This window comes from Arabidopsis lyrata (assembly GCF_000004255.2).
Source record: "Arabidopsis lyrata subsp. lyrata unplaced genomic scaffold ARALYscaffold_1, whole genome shotgun sequence".
NCBI lineage: Eukaryota > Viridiplantae > Streptophyta > Magnoliopsida > Brassicales > Brassicaceae > Arabidopsis > Arabidopsis lyrata.
Genome location: NW_003302555.1, coordinates 18271984 through 18299330, shown reverse-complemented (window position 1 = coordinate 18299330; position 27347 = coordinate 18271984). Strand labels below are relative to the sequence as shown.

The window sequence follows — 27347 nt, the reverse complement described above, 5'->3', positions numbered from 1 at the left end:
GGGCATGAGGCTCACTGATGCGCCTAGATCGCAGAGGCATCTGTTGAATGATAAAGGACCTAATGAACACGGTAGAGTGAATGAGCCAGGATCACCAAGCTTCTTTGGAATGATCTTCTTCTGAATAATAGCACTGCATTCATGACTCAATACTACCATTCCTTGCACTTCTTGAATTCTTTCCATGATCAGGTCTTTCAAAAACTTGTGGGAATCCGGAATAAGCGCGAGAGCATCAACAAGAGGTATTCTTAATTCAACTTCTTTGATGTTCTTGGCAAACATAGCTCTATACTTTTCTGCCAATGCTTTCTTGTGTCGTCCAGGGAATGGAAGTGGGGGTTTGTAAGGAGGAGGAACAAAAACCTTCTCCTTGTTCTTAGCAGCAACTGGTTTTAGAACAGCAGGTGATGTTACTGGAATTGGTGATCGAGTAACATGGTCGAGTGGAGGGTCGAGTACTTCTGTTGGCTTGTCAACTTGATCTTCATTGAGATTGAAATCCTCCCCATCTTGGTCTGCACTGTCCTCAGTGGCTGGCTTAGGTCCCTCTCTGGTTGGAAGTTCTTTACCACTGCGCAGGGTGATAGCATGAGCCTGAGCATAGTCTTTTGGATTCTGAATCGCTTTGCCTGGAAGTTGGCCAGTAGGTTTTGGAGCAGAAGTTGATGCAGATTGTCCTTCCAAGTATCGGACTTTAGAATTCAATGCCTCCACTTTGACATTCAAGTCATTGTAGCTATAGTCCAGCTTATTGTGTAATTCAGAAATCTTCTTAGCAATCTCCATGGAGCCAGATGCTTGTCCTTGAAGAATCTGTTGTAGCATTTGCTTCATGTCAGAATCAGGAGCAGCAGAACCTTGGTGTTGCTGAGCTGCAAACCCAGGTGGTGGTTGCTGCTGGTAGTTCCCCTGAAATTGTTGCTTGGGAGCAAAACCTTGGTTGTAGGGAACAAAAGGTTTATTCTGACCCGGCTGTTGTTGTGGAGGATACACTTGATCCTGTGGATTAGCAACGTTGGTGCTGCGGTAAGAAAGGTTGGGGTTGTTAGTCTTGAAGTTGTTATACCCTTTGTAGCCGCCTTGATTGTTGATGTAGCTGACCTCTTCTAACTGGTTCCCCTCCCCATCTTGGACTTGATACTGCTCGTCATCAACTAGGAAGTGCACATGCTTCTGCTGGCCAAGGAGAATCCTATCCAGTTTCTCATTAAGAGCTTTCATCTCTTTACTATGCTTTGCATCCGATTCTCCAATACCTCTGTTGGAGCGATCAAAATCCTCGTTATAATTACCATCGGATTGAGCTATGTTCTCAATTAATTCCCAGCCTTCTTCAACATCCTTATTCAAGAAATTCCCATTAGAAGCAGTGTCCAGCAACATTCTGATCTTGGGCAAAACTCCCCTGTAGAGTGTGCTTAGTAGAGAAGCCTTCTTGAAACCATGGTGTGGACACTGTATAGTGTAGCCTTTGAATCTCTCCCAGGCTTCACAAATGGATTCAGACTGCTTTTGGGTAAAACTGGAGATTTCATTCCTAAGCCGTGCAGTTCTTGAATTTGAGAAGAACTTTGTTAAGAAGGCCTTCTTGCAATCGTCCCAAGATGTGATGGAGCCAGCAGGTAACGTCTTTTCCCATTGGTGTGCTTTGTCTCCCAGTGAGAAGGGAAACAGGCGCAGCTTGAAACTGTCCTCACTAACACTGTTTATCTTGGTTAGGCTGCAGAGCCTATCGAAGTTATCCAAGTGGTCTAAGGGATCTTCCAGAGGCAGACCATGGAACTTGTTTCCTTGAATCATCGAGATGAGACCACTTTTAATCTCGAAGTTGTTGTTTTGGACAGCAGGAGGCACAATCCCTTGCCTCTGATGGTGGTTTCTTGGTGCATCTCCAGCACCAATGTTTGCAGGCAGATTGTTGACATCTTGTTCATCAGCCATTCTGAAAGGATGGTTGTGTTCAAGGTCTGTAGTGTCTCTCCTTTCCCTTAGTTCTCTGTCAATACGGTCAATGTTATCGTTGAAAAGGAGGTTCTGGTTGCCTTTTGATCGAGTTTGCATACAGCAGGGTTGTACCTGGATCAAGAAGACAACAAGAAAAACACAAAGTTAGTAGCCTAAGTGAAAATTGAAATAGAACTTGATCTAAGCAAGTCTGAAATCTCAAATGTAACAAACAAACACCCAAATGGCAACGGCGCCAAATTGATAGTAAGATTTTAACTAAGATCAATTATCCTTAAAGTACTATCATGTCATTGCAGTATTTAAGGTGTCAATCCAAATGGGTGTGATGCTAGCAATCAAGATGCAATCAGATATCACAGAGTCAAGCCAAGCAATAACAGGTTTTGGTGTTGTTAACAGCTCTAGCGATCATGCAGATAACATAAATTCTAACTATAACAGGCAATATACTCGATCACACAGCTTGATGCCAAGCACTGGATGTGGTCGAGTATCAGGTCGAGTAATTTAACAGAAACTGTAAACAGGGTACTCGACTGCACAGTTTGTTACCAAACTACTGGGTGTGGTCGAGTACTTCAAATGAAACAGGATAGAAATGATAAAACTGAGCAACAAGTAACCAGATCAAGCAATTAATAGCGATGTAAACAAAGAAATCAAATGGAAGAGAAATTCCTGAGGATGGGGTAATCGAGTAGTGAAGTCTCCTTAATCTAACAGGTGGTTAACATGCTTAACAAACTATCCCTAGACAACAAGTTCAATAGCCAAATCAAAGTGCTACCGCAACAGAGATCCTCAAGCAAATCACCATTGACGAGAGCTAACCTAACAGGCATTACGAAACAACAAGTCTAAGCCAAAACGCTCCCTGTAACCAATACCTTGGTACAGAGCCACGAATCTCTGGAATTAGTGGTTCAGACATTTTATCGAACACCTTTTGGGTGCGGAAATGTCTGGGCTCAGATTCCAGTTGATCAGAAAGCAATCAGCATTAAGAACAACTAATCCAGAAGGGATCTACCAATCAAACTCAACCACCCAGCAGATCAAGGATTCTAAACTACTCTAACCCATCCTCAAGAACCCTAATCACTACTCAAAACTCATGAACATGAACATAAACCCAGAAATGCATAAAAACTTCATACTAGCAAGATCTCAACAAGATGAACAACTTTGTAGAAGAAATCAAAAGCAAAAACTCAATAGATTAAGAGAAATCTGGATTACAAAGATGAAGAAACACTAATTGTTCTGCAGAAAAAAATAACTTAGTCTGAAAATTATGAGAAACAACCTATTTATAGCAAATACTAGGAAACCCTAAATCACAAGACGACAAAGTATTAGGGCGGTTTACGGAGATACTCGACCCTTGTGATCGAGTAGAGAGGTTGAATAAAGTTGGCGCCTTGCGATTTTCTTGCTCTGGGCATGTTGTGATCGAGCATTTGGGTCGAGTATGTGCTCGCGTTCTGCTTCATCCTCTTCTCTTCCTTATGCTCAATGTCTGGTTGAGTGGGGATCTGAGAAGACTCTGAAGCTTGTGATCAAGAGGCTGCTTGGAGGTGGTGATCGAGCATCTGCTCGAGTGATCTGAGGGAGGCTTGCTGGAGAATGCTCGACTGACACGATCGAGTATGTCAACAGAGGATGCGATCAAGTGTTGTGGCAGGTTGTGGTCGAGCATCTGCTTCAGTGGCCAGGATGATGGTACTCGACCTCGTGATCGAGTATGTGGTCGAGTGGTGGCGTTGAAGTGGTGATCGAGTCATTTGGTGAAGAGCATGGTCGAGCGCTTGAGAAGCGGTGGAGCTGATCTACTCGATCACCGTGGTCGAGTGGTTCCTTGTTTTGTCCCTGATCATGCTCGACTGAGTAGGTCGAGTGTGCTATCTGATTTGGCTCTGCTTCTCTCAATCTGCTCACAAGTGGCTCCGAAGCACCTGAAAACAACTCAAATATGCAGTATGCATGCAAAACTATCCTAAACATGTAAAGTGATGACAAATGATGAAGAATGGTATGAAACAATGATGAAACGATGCTAAAGTGATGCTAAATGGTTGCTTAAAACTGGTAAAATATAGACATATCAATATGTCTATATTTTACTAGTTTTTACCATGCATTTACATCTCATTTAGTCTAGTTTCATCCTTGTTTCATGTCTTTAACTCTTAGTTTGCATCATTTAGCTTCACTTTACGCATTTAGGATCATTCTACATCTCTGTTGCATACATTCTTGCATTTTGGAGTTGTATCAGGTGTTTTTAGGTACAAAGCAGCTGTAGGAGAACCTACTCGAACAGGCTACTCGAACTGGACCTGAGAGACATACTCGAGCAGATTTCTGAAGAGAAGACCAAGACATACTCGACCAACCTACTCGAACAGGCTACTCGAACTGGACCTGAGAGACTTACCCGAGCAAGATGCAACCTTTGAAGAATGGACTACTCGACCAAGCCACTCGAGTACCAGCTCGAGTAGACCCTAAACCGACTTTCTATTTTGTCGTTTTGTGTACTAGGGTTTTCTACTTTTGCTATAAATAGACCTCTTAGGGCTTTGCCCAAAGGATCTCGTTTTTATCCTCTGAACAATATTTCTGCAAACTTTTGTAATCCAAATTACTTTTGATCCTTTGAGTTTTTGCAATAATTTCCTTCTGCAAAGTTGTTTATCTTGCTTTGATCTATAACATATGATGTTTTTAGCGATTTCTGGGTTTGTGCAAATTTCTGGGTTTGTGTTCTTGAGCATGTCTGAGTAGTGGATTAGGGTTCTTGAGGATGGGATAGATTAGGTGTGGAATCCTTAGTTTATTTAGGTGGTTAAGTGTAGAATTGCTTGAATCCCTTCTGGATTAGTAGTACTTAGTGCTTATTCCTTTCTGATCAACTGGGATTTGAACCCAGACATTTCCACACCCACCAGGTGTTCGATGAAATGTCTGAACCAACTACTCCAGAGATTTACATACTATAGCCCAAGAGATTGGATGTTTAGAATGTTTATTGACTATATTAGATTGAATCTTATTGCCTGCTTTGCTAGATTTCGCTAATGATGATTAGGTCTGGAACTGGTATTGCTTGAGGATCTCTGTCATGAGAGTGAATTGGTCTGTAGTTGAATCTATTGTCTAGGGATAGCCTGTTTGGAGTGTTAACCACCTAAGTAGATTAAGGAGACTGCTATAATCGATTACCCTATCCTCAGGACCTTTTATCTCATTTGATTTACTTGTCTCTTTACCTGTTGCTTACCTGTTGCTTATTGCTGCTTAGTATTGATAGTTCTTTCTCTTTATGCATGATCACTCTTGTTCTGTAGTTTTATCGTTTATGCATGATCGCTTAGGATTGTTAGATAACAAAACAATATCCTGCCTGGCTTGACTTAGTTGTTTCTGAGCATATCTTGATTGATAGTGAGAGCACCTGATTGGATTGATAACCCTTTATACTGCAATGACATGAAAGTATACTAGGGTAATTGATAGTGAAATCCTAGTATCACATATTCTGTGAATGTACAGTTTTCTGAACTTCTAACTCATGTTGTTTTGTAGGAGGATCAAAATATACCAACTATGGTGTACACCATGTAATATTTTTTGTCACTTGTTTAATTCCTCCCCCTAATGCTGGGAATTCATCTTCATTAAAATGACAATCAGCAAAACGTGCCGTAAACATATCACTAGTTTGCGGTTCAAGATATCGAATTATACTCGATGATGCATAACCGATGTATATACCCAATCTCCGTTGTGGTCCCATTTTTTTCTTTGTGGTGGAGCTATAGGAACATAAACCGCACACCCAAAAACATGGAGATGAGCTACATTTGGCTCTTGACCAGTCGTTAACTGTAAAAGAGAATATTTATTATATGCGTTTGGTCGTATCTTGATCAATACTGCAGCATGCAAGATTGCATGGCCCCATATAGAAATTGGGAGATTTGTTCTCAATATTAACGGTCTAGCAATGAGTTGCAGCCGTTTAATTAAAGATTTGGCCATGCCATTTTGTTTATGAACATGAGGGACCGGATGCTCAACATCGGTTCCCATTGACATACAATAGTCATTAAAGGCTTTTGAAGTGAATTCACCGGCGTAATCAAGCCTGACTTTTTTTTATGGCATAATCAGGGAATTATGCTTTCAACCTGATTATTTGGGTAATGAATTTTGCGAAAGCCGTATTTCGTGTTGTCAATAGACATACATGTGACCATCTACTAGATGCGTCAATCATTACCATAAAATAAGGAAATGGTCCACACGTAGGGTGGATAGTTCCACATATATAACCATGTATTCTCTCTAAGAATATTGGCAATTCATTCCCAACTTTGGCTGGTGATGGCCGAATTATGAGTTTTCTTTGAGAACATGCATCACATGAAAACTCATTAGACTGAAATAGTTTCTGGTTTTTCATTGGATGGCCATTAGAATTTTGCATAATCTTTTGCATCATGACTGAACCAGGATGTCCAAGTCTTTCATGCCATATCTTAAATGTACTAGTAAACTTCGAGTTTATTGTACTATATGATGCGATCAAATTTATTTTTGTGCAATATAATCTGGCGGATAGCATTGACAATTCCTCTAATATATTTTCTCTCGGATTTGATACAAAGATATTCAATGCCTTTCTTATTCATAGTCTCGATATGATATCCATTACTTCGGATATCTTTGAAACTTATCAAGTTTTGAGACTTAGGGGAATATAATGCATCATTTATTCAAATTGTGTTCCCTTTGGCATTGCAAAATTGGCTTTGCCAGAGCCCACAATAACATTTGCATGGCCATATATGGTACTCACGCTACCGGCGGAGTCATTTATGTTAAGAAAGGAGAAATATTTTTTATCTTTAAGTATTGAATGTGTAGTAGCACTGTCTACTAAACATATATATTCATCTTCAATCTCAAAATTTGATATATTCTGAGATAAAGCATTTATAAAAATATGCATTAATAACATAACACAAGTCTTACAAAAAGTTACGATATATTACAATAAAACCATCATTCAAAAAGATTTTAAATACAAAAGCTAATTATAATACTAATGCAACCATAACATGTCATATCAATTATTAGCACGATTTCTCGTTTCCATGATCAACGAGTAAATCTGCGATATCAAGATGAGTTTCATCATTTAGGCCATGAAAGGAAGGTCCAGCTTCGTCATAGATGAGGTTGGTCTCAACATCTCTTTCTTTTGTCTGTTGAGATGCTTGATACAGATCGGCCAAATATTTTGGTATACGACAATTTTGGTACCAATGTCCTTTTATACCTCACCTGTAACAAGTATTCTCATCTTGTTTCTTTATAACGCGACCCGTATCATTCACCTGAAGATTTTTGTTTGGTTTTTTTTGCGTTAAACTTATTAGGATGGAAACCCCTTCCTTTTCCTCGCCCACGGCCTCCTCCACGACCATAACTACGACCACGACCTCGACTGCGTCTTCGTTCTCGTCCTTGCCAATTATTAGAAGTGGAGAAAGCAACATTCACTTCTGGAAGTAGAACTGATCCAGTTGGACGAGTTTGATGATTCATCATCACGAGTTCATTATTTTGTTCAGCAACAAGAAGAACTTGCATCAATTCAGAATATCGAGTGTATCCTTTGGCTCAGTATTGCTCATGCAGGATTACATTTCCATCATGAAAAGTCGAGAGCATTTTTTCAATCATATCGTAATCACTCACTTTTACACCACATATAATAATCAAGGAAGTGATTCTAAACGTGGCGGAATTATAATCACTAACACTTTTGTAATCCATAAACCAGAGATTTAGCCAATCATGCTTAACCTTTGGTAAGATCACATACTTCTGGTGATCAAACCTATCTTTGAGTGACTGCCAAAGGTCCACAGGATCCTCTTTCGTGATGTATGATAGTTAGATTTTAACTAAGATCAATTATCCTTAAATCACTATCATGTCATTGCAGTATTTAAGGTGTCAATCCAAATGGGTGTGATGCTAGCAATCAAGATGCAATCAGATATCACAGAGTCAAGCCAAGCAATAACAGGTTTTGGTGTTATTAACAGCTCTAGCGATCATGCAGATAACATAAATTCTAACAATAACAGGCAATATACTCGATCACACAGCTTGATGCCAAGCACTGGATGTGGTCGAGTATCAGGTCGAATAATTTAACAGAAACTGTAAATAGGGTACTCGACTGCACAGTTTGTTACCAAACTACTGGGTGTGGTCGAGTACTTCAAATGAAACAGGCTAGAAATGATAAAACTAAACAACAAGTGACAAGATCAAGCAATCAAAAGCGATGTAAACAAAGAAATCAATTGGAAGAGAAATTCCCGAGGATGGGGTAATCGAGTAGTGAAGTCTCCTTAATCTAACAGGTGGTTAACATGCTCAACAAATTATCCCTAGACAACAAGTTCAATAGCCAAATCAAAGTGCTATCGCAACAGAGATCCTCAAGCAAAGCTAGTCCCAGACTCAATCACCATTGACGAGAGCTAACCTAACAGGCATTACGAAACAACAAGTCTAAGCCAAAACGCTCCCTGTAACCAATACCGTGGTACAGAGCCACGAATCTCTGGAATTAGTGGTTCAGACATTTCATCGAACACCTTTTGGGTGCAGAAATGTCTGGGCTCAGATTCCAGTTGATCAGAAAGCAATCAGCATTAAGAACAACTAATCCAGAAGGGATCTACCAATCAAACTCAACCACCTAGCAGATCAAGGATTCTAAACTACTCTAACCCATCCTCAAGAACCCTAATCACTACTCAAAATTCATAACCAAGAACACAAACCCAGAAATACATAAAAACTTCATATTAGCAAGATCTCAACAAGATGAAAAACTTTGTAGAAGAAATCAAAAGCAAATACTCAATAGATTAAGAGAAATCTTGATTACAAATATGAAGAAAACACTAATTGTTCTGCAGAAAAAAACTTAGACAAAATAAAACTTAGTCTGAAAATTATGAGAAACAACCTATTTATAGCAAATACTAGGAAACCCTAAATCACAAGACGACAAAGTATTAAGGCGGTTTACGGAGACATTCGGCTTCGTGCAATCGAGTGAAGAGGTCGAGCAAAGCTGGCTCCTTTGCGGTTTCTTGATCTGGTCGTGATGCGATCGAGTGACTAGGTCGAGTATGCACTCGAGTCCCGTTTCATCTTCTTCTCTTCCTTATGCTCAGTGTCTGGTTGAGTTGGGATCTGAGAAGCCTCTGAAGCGTGCAGTCGAGTGCTTGGTCGAGTAAGTTGGTGGAGGATACTCGACTGCGTGCTCGAGTCGTGATCTGGAGTCGTGGTCTACTTGGTGAAGGAGCTGGTACTCAACCACGAGGTCGAGTGGTAGGTCGAGTTGGTGAAGGAGAGGGTACTCGACTTGGTGATCGACTTGGTGCTCGAGTTGGTGATCGACTTGGTGCTCGACTTGGTGCTCGACTTGGTCGTGGTCGAGTGCATTTGGAAGGTCATGATGATGGTGCTCGACCTCGTGGTCGAGCATACTGATGGGTTCTGGTCCACTTCTTCCAATTTGCTCACCAACAGCTCCAAATCACCTGAAAACAACTCAAATATGCAACATGCATGCAAAACTATCCTAATCATGCAAAGTGATGACAAATGATGAAGAATGGTATGAAACAATGACGAAATGATGATAAAGTGATGCTAAATAGATGCTCAAAACAAGTAAAATATAGACATATCAACTCCCCCAAACTTAGTCTTTGCTTGCCCTCAAGCAAACAATTAAGAACAAGCTGGAGGAGAGGTTTGAAAGCGGGGCCTCAGAACCAAAGCATGCAGACAAAGCAAATGAACTCAATGTCCAAGTTAGTAATTGTGGAATGCTTAGAGACCAAACTCTACTTAAAAACTTTAGCCATATTCATCACAAGACAACCTGACATTTGTTCCAATCTACACACACCTTCAGATCATCAATTCCCTTTAACATTGATTAAGCTCAAACCATGAATCAAGCAAAACATTGTTGAAGAACTCATTTGGTTTAAAGGACAAGGCTAAGAAACAAAGATGGTTCCTCTGTAAATGGTTTCAGACTTTTTCACAGTAACAGGGAACTCTCATGAATGGACAGAGCTTTAGTAGAATGCTAAAGGTTAGAACCAACCTACGCATACAAGAACAGACCCCATCTACCCAAATAACCATAAGTATATCAAACTCCATAGATAGTCCTATCTCTAAACCCCAGAAATGATCCTAATTCTACCCTTTTGCACTCAAGGCATGTTTCAATAATCTCTTGGATCAACCCATTCTTTGTTTTTGGTTTTTGTTCTAAGGAGAGGTTTTCTTTTAGACTTTCTAGCGGATTGGGACTTTCTTTAACAACTAAGGCTCTTCTTCTCATCTCATGACTTAAGACAACTCTAGGCTTTTGCCTTTCTTTTTACTTTGCACAGAGCCTAACTTCTTTTATTTTCAAGTTTCACAATTCCTTTACTAGACTAACATGATATTCTTTTATGTTTCACTTCCATCTCCTAAGAACAATAACACTTGTCTTTCTTTCTCATTTTTATTCCAAACACATTCCCAAACCCAAAGTAAAACTCCCACCTAGTCCTATCTAGCCCAAAAAGCGTGGACTAGAACTACATGGGATCCCATTCTTGTCGGTTCATACCTAACACTTTCTACCAAGCTCAATCCGGAAATAGGTCTCACACACACACAAATTTATTCAGGGTTTGAAAGAAAGGTTAGGTTCAGGGTGGGGGAAACTGTTCCAATGATGGGAATCAGCTACTTGGATTAGCAAGAGTGGTAGAAGGTGAAAGAAAATCCAAGTATGTGTATTGGTAGCCACAAGTTCAACAACAATGCAAAGACATGATAATTACAAGTCAAGTTCAGGTTCTAATAGATAGGGAAAAGAATCACATCAAGCATGCTTCAATTAAAACAAGAGAGTCAAGTTGTGAATTCCAAATATGGTGCTGTCTTACTTCAAGTTCTATCACAAGCATTAAACAACTAACAACGAGGGCATTGAATTCATTCAGTAAATGAGCAAGCTTACAAGGTTATCTCATCATCTTCCCCTATGCATATGCAACAATCCTATATGACACATTCTAGACTCAATCCTAAAATGACAATGCAGCTACATGAACACTCTGTTTTTGTGAAATCTTTTTCATAAATTTTTCAAATTTTTAGGGTTTTTTTTCGATGACATAAATGAATGCAGACAATATGCACAATGCAAGAAAATTTTGAAAACAAGAACAAAGCAAACACATCAAATACTTCCTGAGCCCTCCCCCAAACTTAAATCACACAGTCCGCTGTGTGACCAAATTTGGAAGAGAGTACTCAGGACAAATAAATAAAGAAAGAAAACATGAGATGGTATAAACAATGGGGAAGTGGAGTTGTTACCTCAACTGAAGAAGGAGTTGATGTTCTCATCAATGCTTTCTTGTGTAAACATCATACTCGACCATGTTTCTTCATCAGCATGTGGCCTCGCATGATAGAGTGACATGTTGAAACTTCAAAAATCTTGAGACTAAAATCTACTTCGTACTCGATTGCACAGCTATACTTATTCTTTGCAGGATGTGGTCGAGTGTTTTGTTGCACACTAGAACTAGAATCCACTTTACTCAGCTGGTGACACTTACTTCCTGAAAGCACTACCGAAATGCATTAAAAAATAACAAGGAAAGTAAAAATATATACAGGGATAGACATGGGACTTCCTCCCAAGTGAGCTTGTTTTAAGTCATTAAGCTTGACTCCTCACACTTATTAGGCTGAAAATATGTGACAGAGAGAACTTGAGAAGTCCTCTTCTTCACTAATATCATCGTTATACTCAGCATTCTCCCCTGATAGTTGTACAGCTGAGTACTCAATTCCCCTTTCTTCAAAGTAAGCTGCTTCCTCTTCTGGTGGATAGTCTTTTTCTTCTGACCATCCTGAAGTGACTTTCCCTCTTGAAGTAATGTCAGTGTTGGTATGAGATTGAGCTCCCCTTAGTGTGTCATTAAGCTTTTCAACAGTGTGGGTCAGCTTCTGAACGGTTCTTTCTTGGAGATCAGATTTCTTTTTGAGCTCTCGCCAATCAAACGCTGAAGGTATACTCGATCGAGCGACTGAGTTTGAAGGTTGAGACTGGACTAGAATTGGTTCCTTCACTCTTGCAGCTTTAAATTCTTCTCCTGGAACTGCTCTCTGAATCTCCAAGCCCTTTCCCTCTATCGTTGACCTTGTTGGAGTTTTGTTGATGTCAAACTGCAACTTGACATGCCTCCCAAGGTTGAGATCAATCTTACCATATCTGACATCTATTACTGCTCCCACTGAAGCCAAGAAAGGTCTTCCTAAGATCAGAGGATCCTTAGATTCTTCATCCATGTCAAGCCCAACAAAATCAGTAGGCACCTCTACTCCATTAATCATTACTGGCAGATCCTCCAGCAGGCTAAAAGGTCTCCTTGTAGTCCTATCAGCAAGAATCAAGGTGATGTCGCAAGGCCTGTATTGGACAAATTCTAACTTCCGTGCCACAGAGAGTGGCATTAGACTGACTGAAGCTCCTAGATCACATAGACAATTGCTGAAAGTCGATTGCTTGATGGAACATGGTAGAGTGAAAGATCCAGGATCTTCCAACTTTTCTTGAATAATCCTCTCATCAGTGGCTTGAATAGGATTGGTATCATATGCATCACCTGAATCTTGATATATGTTGAGCCTTTCCAATATCAAGTTTCTCACATCTCTGTGAGGGTCCGGAATCAGTTTGAGGACTTCTATTAATGGCATCACTGCTTCCATCTCGTCAATCTGTTTCTCTGCAAGAGATTCATATTTGTCTTTCCAAGTTTTCCTGAACGTCCATGGGAGAGCAAGTGAAGGTGAAGGACTTGGCTTGAATCGCTTTACCATTCTCTCGATTATAGCAGCTTTCTCTTCCAAGGCAGACTGAGTTTGATGGCGGGATTCAGCTGAATGGTTTAGTTCAATAACTGAGACTTCAATCCGTTTAGAAGCCTCCCCTTCTTGAACATCACTGTCCTCAGTGATTGATTTAGGGGTATGTCAAGTAGGTTTCTTCATAGCATCATTAATGTCAAACTCCATCTTGAAATCTTTTCCAAGATTAAGATCAATCTTCCCCTTCTTGACATCTATGACTGCTCCGGCTGTAGCTAAGAAGGGCCTCCCTAAGATTAAAGGATTTACTGGATCTTCATCCATTTCGAGCACTAGGAAGTCTGTGGGGATTTCAACATTTCCAATCTTAATAGGCAAATCTTCTAATATCCCATGAGGTAGTCGAACAGACCCATCAGCCAGGATCAAGGAGTTGTTGAAAGGTTTGTACTCGCTGAAACCTAGTCTCTTGGCCACAGAGAGAGGCATGAGACTTATAAAACAACCGAGATCACATAGGCAGTTATTGAAGGCCAAAGGACCTATAGAGCAAGGTAAGGTAAACGAACCAGGATCTCCCAATTTCTTGGGAGGTGGCACAAAGGTTGTATCCTTGGTCATTGCAGCATCTAGTTTTTCAAGATATTGAGATGCTGCAGTAGGTGATCGAGTAGATGGATCGAGTATAGGCTCCTCTATTGCCTTTTCAGCTGAATCTTGAACTTCATTGTCCTCAGTGATTGAGGTGGTGGCATGTCGAGTTGGCAGCTCTCGATCATGGCAGATAATGATAGCATGAGCAGTGGCATACTCCTTTGGATTCTGAATTGCTTTGCCTGGAAGTTGACCTATAGGTTTTGGAGCAGAAGTGGATGCAGATTGTCCTTCCAAGTATCGGACTTTGGAATTCAGTGCCTCCACTTTGACATTTAAGTCATTGTAGCTACAGTCCAGCTTATTGTGTAATTCAGATATCTTCTTAGCAATCTCCATGGAGCCAGATGCTTGTCTTTGGAGAAGCTGTTGTAGCATTTGCTTCATGTCAGAATCAGGAGCAGCAGAACCTTGGTGTTGCTGAGGTGCAAACCCAGGTGGTGGTTGCTGCTGGTAGTTCCCCTGAAATTGTTGCTTGGGAGAAAAACCTTGGTTGTAGGGAACAAAAGGTTTATTCTGACCCTGCTGTTGTAGTGGAGGATACACTTGATCCTGTGGATTGGCAACGTTGGTGCTACGGTAAGCAAGGTTGGGGTTGTTAGTCTTGAAGTTGTTATACCCTTTGTAGCCACCTTGATTATTGATGTAGCTGACCTCTTCTAACTGGTTCCCCTCCCCATCTTGGACTTGATACTGCTCGTCATCAAGTAGAAAGTGCACATGCTTCTGCTGGCTAAGGAGAAGCTTATCCAGTTTCTCATTAAGAGCTTTCATCTTTTTACTATGCTTTGCATCCGAATCGCCAATACCTCTGTTGGAGTGATCAAAATCCTCGTTATAATTACCATCGGATTGAGCTAAGTTCTCAATTAATTCCCAGCCTTCTTCAACATCCTTATTCAAGAAATTCCCATTAGAAGCAGTGTCCAGCAACATTCTGATCTTGGGCAAAACTCCCCTGTAGACTGTGCTTAGTAGAGAAGCCTTCTTGAAACCATGGTGTGGACACTGTATAGTGTAGCCTTTGAATCTCTCCCAGGCTTCACAAATGGATTCAGACTGCTTTTGGGTAAAACTGGAGATTTCATTCCTAAGCCTTGCAGTTCTTGAATTTGAGAAGAACTTTGTTAAGAAGGCCTTCTTGCAATCGTCCCAAGATGTGATGGAGCCAGCAGGTAACGTCTTTTCCCATTGGTGTGCTTTGTCTCCCAGTGAGAAGGGAAACAGGAGCAGCTTGAAACTGTCCTCACTAACACCGTTTATCTTGGTTAGGCTGCAGAGCCTGTCGAAGTTATCCAAGTGGTCTAAGGGATCTTCCAGAGGCAGACCATGGAACTTGTTTCCTTGAATCATCGAGATGAGACCACTTTTAATCTCGAAGTTGTTGTTTTGGACAGCAGGAGGCACAATTCCTTGCCTCTGATGGTGGTTTCTTGGTGCATCTCCAGCACCAATGTTTGCAGGCAGATTGTTGACATCTTGTTCATCAGCCATTCTGAAAGGATGGTTGTGTTCAAGGTCTGTAGTGTCTCTCCTTTCCCTTAGTTCTCTGTCAATACGGTCAATGTTATCGTTGAAAAGGAGGTTCTGGTTGCCTTTTGATCGAGTTTGCATACAGCAGGGTTGTACCTGGATCAAGAAGACAACAAGAAAAACAAAAAGTTAGTAACCTAAGTGAAAATTGAAATAGAACTTGATCTAAGCAAGTCTGAAATCTCAAATGTAACAAACAAACACCCAAATGGCAACGGCGCCAAATTGATAGTAAGATTTTAACTAAGATCAATTATCCTTAAATCACTATCATGTCATTGCAGCATTTAAGGTGTCAATCCAAATGGGTGTGATGCTAGCAATCAAGATGCAATCAGATATCACAGAGTCAAGCCAAGCAATAACAGGTTTTGGTGTTGTTAACAGCTCTAGCGATCATGCAGATAACATAAATTCTAACAATAACAGGCAATATACTCAATCACACAGCTTGATACCAAGCACTGGATGTGGTCGAGTATCAGGTCGAGTAATTTAACAGAAACTGTAAACAGGGTACTCGACTGCACAGTTTGTTACCAAACTACTGGGTGTGGTCGAGTACTTCAAATGAAACAGGCTAGAAATGATAAAACTAAACAACAAGTGACAAGATCAAGCAATCAAAAGCGATGTAAACAAAGAAATCAATTGGAAGAGAAATTCCCGAGGATGGGGTAATCGAGTAGTGAAGTCTCCTTAATCTAACAGGTGGTTAACATGCTCAACAAATTATCCCTAGACAACAAGTTCAATAGCCAAATCAAAGTGCTACCGCAACAGAGATCCTCAAGCAAAGCTAGTCCCAGACTCAATCACCATTGACGAGAGCTAACCTAACAGGCATTACGAAACAACAAGTCTAAGCCAAAACGCTCCCTCTAACCAATACCTTGGTACAGAGCCACGAATCTTTGGAATTAGTGGTTCAGACATTTCATCGAACACCTTTTGGGTGCGGAAATGTATGGGCTCAGATTCCAGTTGATCAGAAAGCAATCAGCATTAAGAACAACTAATCCAGAAGGGATCTACCAATCAAACTCAACCACCTAGCAGATCAAGGATTCTAAACTACTCTAACCCATCCTCAAGAACCCTAATCACTACTCAAAATTCATAACCAAGAACACAAACCCAGAAATACATAAAAACTTCATATTAGCAAGATCTCAACAAGATGAACAACTTTGTAGAAGAAATCAAAAGCAAATACTCAATAGATTAAGAAAAATCTAGATTACAAATATGAAGAAAACGCTAATTCTTCTGCAGAAAAAAACTTAGATAGAATAAAACTTAGTCTGAAAATTATGAGAAACAACCTATTTATAGCAAATACTAGGAAACCCTAAATAACAAGACGACAAAGTATTAAGGCGGTTTACGGAGACATTCGGCTTCGTGCAATCGAGTGAAGAGGTCGAGCAAAGCTGGCTCCTTTGCGGTTTCTTGATCTGGTCGTGATGCGATCGAGTGACTAGGTCGAGTATGCACTCGAGTCCCGCTTCATCTTCTTCTCTTCCTTATGCTCAGTGTCTGGTTGAGTTGGGATCTGAGAAGCCTCTGAAGCGTGCAGTCGAGTGCTTGGTCGAGTAAGTTGGTGGAGGATACTCAACTGCGTGCTCGAGTCGTGATCTGGAGTCGTGGTCGAGTTGGTGAAGGAGAGGGTACTCGACTTTGTGATCGACTTGGTGCTCGAGTTGGTGATCGACTTGGTGCTCGACTTGGTGCTCGACTTGGTCGTGGTCGAGTGCATTTGGAAGGTCATGATGATGGTGCTCGACCTCGTGGTCGAGCATACTGATGGGTTCTGGTCCACTTCTTCCAATTTGCTCACCAACAGCTCCAAATCACCTGAAAACAACTCAAATATGCAACATGCATGCAAAACTATCCTAATCATGCAAAGTGATGACAAATGATGAAGAATGGTATGAAACAATGACGAAATGATGATAAAGTGATGCTAAATGGATGCTCAAAACAAGTAAAATATAGACATATCAATGTACTCATTTTTCAAGCTATCATGGAGATGATGGCGTATCTAATTATTTCTTTAGCTCCGCCATTTCCGCCGGTGCCATCCGGTATGGAGCTGCCCATTTGATTTCAGATGCATTCTTGCATTTGATGCCCATGTCATGTAATTTTTTTCAGATAGATCCAGGGCAATGATATCAAGCTTCGCCAAGTTTGACATGATAATCTATATGAATGATTAATCAATTATTAAATTATTTCTAGAATTTTGAGAAGGCATAGCCTATCACTCGATTATGGAGAAGACATAACCTACTACTCCGTAATTAATAAATTTTTAAAAATTTAACATAAAATTTAATATGTAAATTGTACCTTAGTTTTACGGGATAGAATGACCAAGAGATTGATCGAGTAGAAATACGATCGGATCAGTAGATGCTCGGACGGAGAGGCGATCGTGCTGATAACGTGTTGTAAAATATAAAATCTAAACAAGGACTTATATAAAAAAGAGATGGGAGAGATCAACACTTTAAGTTTCTGATAATTTTCTTCTTCTTCTCTCTTTGTTGCATTACATTTCTAATCTTGAACAACTCCTATTTATAGAGGAAAAAAGAGATGATGAGTCATACACATCTAAGGATGTGATGACAAGTGTTTATGTATAATGACAAGTGTGAAACTTGTGTAATAACAAGTGTTATACTTAAGAGATTAGTGTCCAACTTAAAGACATGTATAATGCCATGTGTTTTGTGATAGAAAAACACTTGTTCACAATAATTTCATATTAATTTCAAATTTACTATAATTTAATCCGTGCATGGCACGGATCTTTACCTAATTGTAAAGATAAACCCAATTTATAAGGTTTCTAGTTTTTCCTTAATAATTATTAAAAACACTCAAATTGTAGTTTTCATAATTGGGTACCAATTGAAGAAGATCTCATTGAGGGTAGTAGAATTTCCATTAAAATTAACCTCTCGGGATGATGGTATAAATTTAAATATACTATTTTTAGAATCATATGTACTGATGGATATGTTCATTTGAACTAAAGGAATGTTGAATCTACCGGTCTAAAAAATGCTAATTAACTGGAATTGCAGCTCAACTGGTTCAATCTAAAACCAGCTTTTTCATAAGAAACATAGGTTACATGGAATCAAAAGCGGGTACGCGGAAACGAAACGTTTCGAAACGTAGAAATAATTTTTATAAAAAATTTAGAAAGTGGATATGTGCTTGAGGCGTATATATAAATTATATATATTATATAATATATATATATATATATATATATAGAATAATACATTAAATATTATATCATATTAAAATTAAAATTATAACCACACAAATCTAATACATAAATTTTAAGCACTTACTATGAAGAAAGAATTAAGGGATTTTTGGCAAATGTACCACAATTTTCAAAATCCCTACAAATGTACCACAATGGAAATCAATTTAACAGTTGTACCACTTGTGTGTGGTAGTGTGGTATTTTATAGACAATATTACCCCTAAAAGATGTGCAGTTTTGTGTCATATAAGAAGGACAGCTTTGTGTCAGAGAAGAAGGACAAAACATTACATTAAATGCAGTTTATATTTACCATGGACAATAATTTTGAAATATAGTAAATGAAGTTCCCCAAAAATAAGTCCAGATCTCTGGCGAATAAAACCATACCATATGACGATGGACAACCATTATATCCAGATGTCCCCGAATTTTACATAGTGTTGAATTTTAAAAAAAATCTATAAAGAGAACGTAACTTGTTCTCGATATAATTCTATTACTCATTCTATCTTAACTTGTCCTCGATAAATGTATTACTCATCGTTATTAGGGAAAACTATCAATAATATCACTTTGTCAGGGACAAGTTTAGATTGAATCAATAGTAAAATTAGATCGGGGACAAGTTCCAATCGAATGAGTAATAGAATTATATTGAGGACAAGTTCAGATTGAATGAGTAGTAAAATTGGATCGGGGACAAGTTCCAATCGAATGAGTAATAGTATATCGGGGAGAAGTTCATATCGTTTCTTTGCCTTTTGGAGAATTATTTTAATTGTATGGTTCAAGAGAAAAGAAGAGAGATAGATGTAATATATTTAGAGAGCGAAAGAAAGAGAGAAGAAGAAAGATAAAGAAAAAAAATAAAATAAAATAAAGATATAATATAATATTATAAAGTAAGAAAAATAGATTTGAGGATAAATTAGTCATTTTGTTTAGCAATGTGGTAGGTTTGAAAAAGGAAAGGAATAAGTTGTAGATTTAAAAGAATTTGAAGAAAATGTAGTATAGGTAGGCCTGGGCCGGATCCGGATATCCGGCATTTTAGGGTATCCAGATCCGGCCGGATCCGCCTTTTCATTATCCGGATCAGGATCCGTTCCACACGGATATCCGGATTTCGGATATCCGTAAAAATAGCTAGAAATCCGGCGGATATCCGGATCATGGTTTTTTATATATATATTTTTTATTAATATAAAATTTGAAGAAAAATATTTAAAAACAAATTATTTAATATAAATAACTAAAAATATTATTAAAATATTATTCTTATATAAAATAAAAAAAATTATTAACAAAATTTAAATGATAGTAGTAAAATATTAAAAAATATTATTATAATATAAAATAACACGGATCCGAATATCCTTCTTTAAATTTTCTATTATCCGGATCCGCTTTTTCATTATCCGGCTTTAAAATTTCTATTATCCGGATCCGGATCCGGATCTGGCCGGATCCGCTTTTTCATTATTCGGATCCGGATCCGCCCCATCCAAATATCTTGTTTTTCGGAGCAGATCGGAGCGGATCCCGGATAATTGGTCTCAGGGCTAGGTATAGGTGCTAATTTTCTGAAGAATTAATATCTTAACAAAATATATATATATATATATATATATATATATATATATATATATATATATATAAAGAATTCGTTCACATGTTTCAACGCTAACCCAAAAGATATTATGGGCCCAAAACCCAGTATTTCTTGGTTACAATAAAGACCCACTAAATCCATACTCTTTCCGTATTCGAATACTTGTCGTTCTACACTTTTTTTTTTGTTGTTAATTAGTTGTCGTTTTGATATTCCAATATAACTTTTGCATAAGACTTCCTAAATTAATCTCAATTAATTGATCATAATTATTCATTCTAAATTACCAAGAGACAAATATGAGGTTAAAATAGTCATTTTCAACATTTTCTTAATAACCGTAATTATAGTTAAAACGATAACTATTCAAATACAGAGGGAATATGTTCTTACACTAATGAATATGTGAAAATTTTATTAAAAACTATTATTAATATTCATTATCGTTAGTGGTTGCTGATAATGATGCTATGGCCAATAGGCAATAGTAGTGTGCACCAAATATGGTGCCCGGCCTATCAGTAAACGAATGCACAAACCACTCAAGAAGAATAGTGGACAACAAAGAAAAACGCATGATATGTAAAGTTCGTCAAGAGAAATTAAAATTCGATGTGTGACTTCTAACATTTTTATTTAAAAGCGGATTGATGAAAAAAAATAACAAGTTATATAGTGATGTTGTATGGGAAGAAGTGACGGCGGTCTAGTGACATTTACATGTCTACCAAGAACCGGCACAATTTTACTTGGGTCCGAATCCCTTTTCATGCAATAGAGGTAATCGAAATATTGAATCGGTCTGTTGTTGTCCAAAAGAAAAACGAATTTTTTTTATATATTGTTCCTATTTGTTATTAATTTCCAATAAATTTATCATAGTTATTAAAAATCCTTTGTTGCGCCGACGTACTCTTATAGTGTTGGTGTCGACACACATGATGGTGTTATGTAAGAGATGGATGATTGTAGATGCAAGTTAATTAAATTCCAGCTGTATATATAGATGTTTGATACATGAAATAGAATGGCAAAGACAAATGATCCAAGGTTTGGTTGGTGAAAACTAAAGAGGAATTAAAGAAGTGGACAGGTGCATTTAGGGCATATATACATACATGGCCTACAAACTTCAAGGCAAGCCTCACTCAAAAAATTCACTTTTTGTGCCACCCCACTAAAAGTAAACTTCAAATCACATGCTTCAAGCATATTATCCCAACTACATCTCCTCTCATTGAAATTAAAGAACTAATCCCTTGATACCAAACACGCAAGGCAAGAATATCTATAGTTCATATCTTTTTGTATATACTTATCTAAAATCGACTCAATAATAAGATCAATTGTATGACTAAATGATGAAGCGGAAGTTTCTAGGATAGAACTAGATCTATTGATTATGACAATACCCGAAAACTAGGGTTTGAGAGTCCTCCTTTCAGGGTTTTCGCAAAAGCTCTTGGGGTTGTAAACATTCTTCACAGTGGTTTATCAAAAACCTCTTTAAATCTTTCGATTAATCAATTCAATAACAACTAAATACAATCAGAGGCCTAAAAAAGCTATTTCTAATAAAGTATAAAATCCTAAAATTCATAAAATATTCTAAAAATAAACATTAAATATAAATCTAAATAATTAAATATATGATAATAATATTTGAAAATATTCCAAATATCTAGCTGCATCACTAAGTTTACGATATATGAGTTATATTAAATACTAACTTTGATTACTGGTAATTATGGTGGCTATTCAATTGTGAAATTGTTGGAAAAGTTTGTTTTGCCGCTTCTGTCTATTTCTTGCCGATTTTTTTGTTAAGAAAGTTAATAAACATCCAAGTTGATGTCATTAATTGTATTATTTTTGGTTAATTTTGGGTCCTTACAAAAATATATTTTTGCACAGTTGACTTATATATGGTTGTATACCTTTGAAGTTTAAAGAGTTTTATTATTATTTTTGGGGTTAACGAATAACGATGTTTCATTTTGTTTGTTGGGTTGTTTCCATGAGTGGTTGACTTCCATAGTTTAAAGATTGAAGTTATAAAAAAAAATAATGAAACGTGATTAACAGTCTTGTGAGGCTGGCAAGTTTACGATAAGATGGGTTTAATGTGCCGTGTTCATATGGGGTTGACCTTAAAACAAATAGTATACTAAATACTTGAACGTTGCATGCAGATATTTTATTAGCTTAGACATATGTATATATATATATATATATATATATATATATATATATATATATATAAAACCTTATGACGGTTTAATTTGTCTTTAATTTCAGAGGAACATCGTGGCTACAAAATAATGATAGATCGTAGGATAAACGGTTCGTTCACAGAAAAATATTTTAAACAGGCATATTTGGTGAGCATTGTGCTCCTGATCACTTTTTTTTTACATCATTTTTTTTTCTACGTCAAAACTCCCGAGTACTTTTTCAGTTTTTTGTGATCGATACATGCACAATATTAACTTAGTCAAAATAGGTTCCGAGAAACTAAAATAAATTTGTCTTTCCAAAAACTTTGATTCTCTAGTCAGCATTTGTTAATCTAGGCAAAGAGTTGGGTTTCTGCACAAGAGTAATGCAGAAGACTACCTTTTACCACTGATGCAAAAAGATTTCTGGTCTGGTCTGTAATTTTCTTTAAGGTGTCTGAAATCTGAATGCTACGTAGACCGTAGTACGTATCAAGTTGTGTATGTATAGAGTATAGACCAATTCTTATTAGCTTAAAAATTTATCCACATTACTTCACGACACAATGCAAAAATTCTCATTTATTGTAATTTATTTCTTACAAATTAAATAAAAATGAAGTCTTCAAGTTTTTTTAATTACTGTATTAAGGATAACTTACCAAAAAGGCACACTATCACGTGATATACACATAATAATCCCGACGATCACGCATGCTTAAGTCAAAATCATAACACAAATTAAAATAGAAACACATGCGTACACACATAACACATATATCCGTCAGCATGAGACACCAACATGCATGCATGGATGTTTCATGTTTGTACACACATTCACATTTCGCAAGCTGGATAATTATTCAAAAACGAAGAAGTTACGATACTTTTAGTTAAATAATAATAGCTTGTTGCAAGTGGGGTTTTAGAAAAGTGTTTTCACGAATTAAGAGAAATCAATTAGCGTGCTTCTCGTCACTATCCAGCTGTTTTGAAGGTTTGATGGACTTAATTACCCTCATAAAAGTCGACTTTTCTTGATGAGATTAAAGGATAGTTTAGGTAATCTAAAGCTAAGAAACAAGAATAAGAATAAGAAGAGGAAGAAGAAACATGAGCTTTGCTCACTTTCTCCACTTTATTGGGGATCCCACGTTTGCTCAAATCAAACGGCTGAGCTTTGACTAGAAGAGGAAAACAGTTAATGACCACTCATAAATCACGGTCCCATGTGGATTTTAATCGTCGAATTTTCAGCTACACCCTTATATTAAGTTTGGCATATATATAGTATATTCTTTGGGAAAAATGTCGAAAAATTCGCCAACTTTCAAATTTGGGACGATTAAAGCATGAACTCCCGAGACGTCTCTTTAATCACAAAGTTTCTGTTGACCAATTTAAAAATGACAAAGTTTGAGTTGACCTGGCCAAATAAGGCACCGTGTTAAGTCTCCGTTAGAACCAAGATGACGCTGTTAACAGGCCGTCTACGGTCTCCGTTTAACCAAAACGACGTCATCTCTTCAGAGACTGAATTACAAAAGCCCCAAATCGAGTTTCCATCCCAAATGGATCCCTAACCCTAGAAAAAAAAATTCTCAAATCTCTCGACATCTTCTTCGATGAGTTCAAGCTCTGTCACATCAGGTGTCGCCGGAGTACGTGGTGTGCCGTCGAAATGTGTGTGTGGATTAGGGGTCACAATCTTTACATCTAAGACACAAGAGAACCCGGGACGACCATTCTTCTGATGTGTTAGCAAAAAAGATGTAAGTTTGAAGAAGAAATCAATTGAGTTTTGAAGTTTTTGATTGATGCTCTAAAGAAGCTAAATTATGGTTGTGCTTTAGGATCACTTGTTTAAGTGGGTAGAGGACGCCGTGTTTGAAGAAGTTGAAGATGCTTTACCAAGACTAGCCATCATTGCAAATGAGATTAGCATAGCCAAATCGGAGACAAATGTGTTAAAAGATCAGATACAAGAGTTGAAAGAAGAAACAATTCTCATAAAAAAGGAAGCTGCAAAAGGTAAAAGGTGCTTGAATGTGTGTTTTGTGTGGCTTTGTGTTACCACAGTTGTGGTTGTTTATGTACTGTTTGGTCATAGGAACCAAAAGAAACTTGCAATTGGTTATTAAGTGTATGCATCTTTTGTAATGTTGTCTGAACTTGTATGCATCATTTGTAAGGTTTTCTTAACTAAAAAGGAATGAAAATGCAAGATTGAAACTAAAGAAACATGTCTCAATACCAAACAAAGACCAAACAAGTGATTGTTACATGAGTACCTAATCCGAGAAAAGACAAACAAAGGAAGACATGTTTTTGACCAAAAGACAGCATGAAAACAAGCAAAAAAACATAAGCTGCATCAAAGTCTTTAGTTTGAACATTCAAACCATGATCTCCATCCACCTATTTGTGAATCTCCTCTTCCTCTCTGTGTTCCTCCTCTCTGCCATCCACTCTGTGAATCTCCTCTTCCTCTCTGTGTTCCACCTCTTATGTGTGATCTTCCTCTCTGTGTTCCACCTCTTATGTGTGATCTTCCTCTCTGTGGAGGTACATGAGGAGCTTCAGATGTTGCTCCCTGCGATGGTAGTCCCTGCGATGGTAGTCCCTGGGATGCTTGGGAAGGTGCTCCATGTGATGTTGCTGGCTGAGATGCTTGAGAAGGTGAAGGTGCTCCCTGTGATGATACTCCTTGGGAAGGTTCTGTTTGCAATGGTTGTCCTTGACCAAACAATATATTCCTCGGCTCCTGTTGTCAATCATTATCTCAATGTTCACAATTCTCAGACATTGTGACCTATAAAACTTGATGTCGTATCTGGTTTTAAGAGAGTACCTTAAAACGGCTATCTTGAATTCTTCTGGGCCATTGAAAGTTTTGTTTAATCTCAGCAGCACTTCCGGATCTTCAGCATCATCTGCAGCAGCTTCGTCTTCATGATATTCTTCATCATCATTGTGTGACAAAGGAGCTGGAATCCTCTCATCGTCCCAGATTTCATCTCCACTGTCTGCATCAGTATCACTATGATGGTCATCTTCTCTCGTACCTACTCCAAACTCAGTTTCGAAATCGTCACAATGTTCTTCCTCTATACCTACTTCGCCATTGTCTTCCTCTGCACCTCCACTACCATTGTCTACAGCTTCATCGCCATTTTCGTCCCCATTACCTTCGTGTTCACCAACAGCTACAACAACTTCATGACCTTCTACCTCATCTGCATACCCTACCTCCTCACAGTCTTCATCGCCGATAACCTCACAATCATCCCCACTCACACCATCGCGATCTTCTTCTATATCCTCACAGTACTTCCTTCTTCTTTTTTTCCCTTTCTTCCCTTTCTGTTTCTGTTGAGGAACCGTCTCATTGACTGCTTCTACTGTGCTCTTCTCCGATGGTATCAACACCGGCGGTATCAACACCGTCTCATTGTCTGCTTCTGCTGGGCTCTTCTCTGACGGGTCTCGAATTATATCCCTCTCTTCTGGGATCTCAATCCTTTCACCTTCTGGATCATTTACTCTACCTTCTTCCTCTACCATTGCCAGCAGCCTCCGCGACCGACGAGGGCCCAAATTTTCTCCACGCTTTTGTTTTAGTTTCTGTTGAGGTTGGGGAACCGTCTCCTTTGCGACTTCAGCTGTGCTCTTCTCCAATGGTTTAGACGCAGCCTCACTCTCCGACGGGTCTCGAATTATATCCCTCTCTTCTGGGATCTCAATCCTTTCAGCTTCTGGATCGTTTACTCTACCTTCTTCCTCTACCATTGCCAGCAGCCTCCGCGACCGACGAGGGCTCAAATTTTCTCCACGCTTTTGTTTTTGTTTCTGTTGAGGTTGGGGAACCGTCTCCTTCTCCGACGGTTTAGACGCAGCCTCACTCTCCGACGGGTCTGGAATTGTCTCTGATTCTTCTGGGATCTCGATCGTCTCGGGTTCTTGATCGTTTGCTCTAGCTTCTTCATCTACCGTAGCCAGGAGCCTCCGCGACCGACGAGGATTCCAATTACCTCCATGAGTCTTTGCCATCGGAATCAATAGGCAAGAGCACGAGAGAGAATTTGATTTTCAATTCTTCTAGGGTTAGGGATTGAATGAAATCGATTTAGGGGGTTTTCGATTTGGGGCTTTGTAATTCAGTCTCTGAAGAGACGACGTCGTTTTGGTTAAACGGAGACCGTAGACGGCCTGTTAACAGCGTCATCTTGGTTCTAACGGAGACTTAACGCGGTGCCTTATTTGGCCAGGTCAACTCAAACTTTGTCATTTTTAAACTGGTCAACAAAAACTTTGTGATTAAAGAGACGTCTCGGGAGTTCATGCTTTAATCGTCCCAAATTTGAAAGTTGGCGAATTTTTTGACATTTTTCCCTATATTCTTTTGACATCTTGGTATTATTATCACTACAATTTATAGTATCTTTTACTCCCTCCGTTTCGTTTTAGTTGTCGTTTAAGGTTTTCTCACACAAATTAAGAAAAACCATTAAATTTTATGTTTTATCCTTTATTAAGATATTTTATAAATTTTTCATTGGTCAAAACATTAAAACAATAAGGATAAAACTGGAATTTTTACAAAACATTTGCATTGAAAACCTAAAACAACAACTATTATGAAACAAAATTTAAATCCCGAAACGATAACTAAACTAAAACGGAGGGAGTATTATACAAACACAAATAACGATTTTATAATTTACGCAGAAAATAATTTTTTTTTTTCAAAAATATGACAAAAAGTTTTATAAAACAATTTACAACATACATTTGTATCATTAAACGGTTATATTCATCGTGATTCAAATACGACAAACAGTAGTATTTACATCAATTACATGTTTTTCTACAATGTCAATAAGCACATACTTTCTTTTGATAAAGAATAATCACATACTTTGCACTTAAACTAAACCACATGGGTAATAAATAGTAATTATTTGCTATGACAAAAAAAAAATAGTAATTATTTGCTTGTTTACGTGATATGTTGTTTGCAGATAGTCATTATTTGCTTAATTAATTGATGATACCTTATCGA

At 38.2% G+C, this 27347-nt stretch overlaps 1 protein-coding gene across 1 annotated transcript in view; it reads right to left on the bottom strand.

The window, feature by feature from the left end:
* LOC110224423 overlaps nt 1–26074 on the bottom strand; it is an 84732-nt gene extending 58658 nt beyond the window's left edge. The window contains exon 1 of the mRNA XM_021010481.1: nt 25667–26074. Within this exon, the coding sequence (XP_020866140.1) occupies nt 25667–26074 (408 nt within the window). The remainder of the gene's footprint in view (nt 1–25666) is intronic.
* Between the last annotated feature and the right edge of the window lie 1273 nt (nt 26075–27347).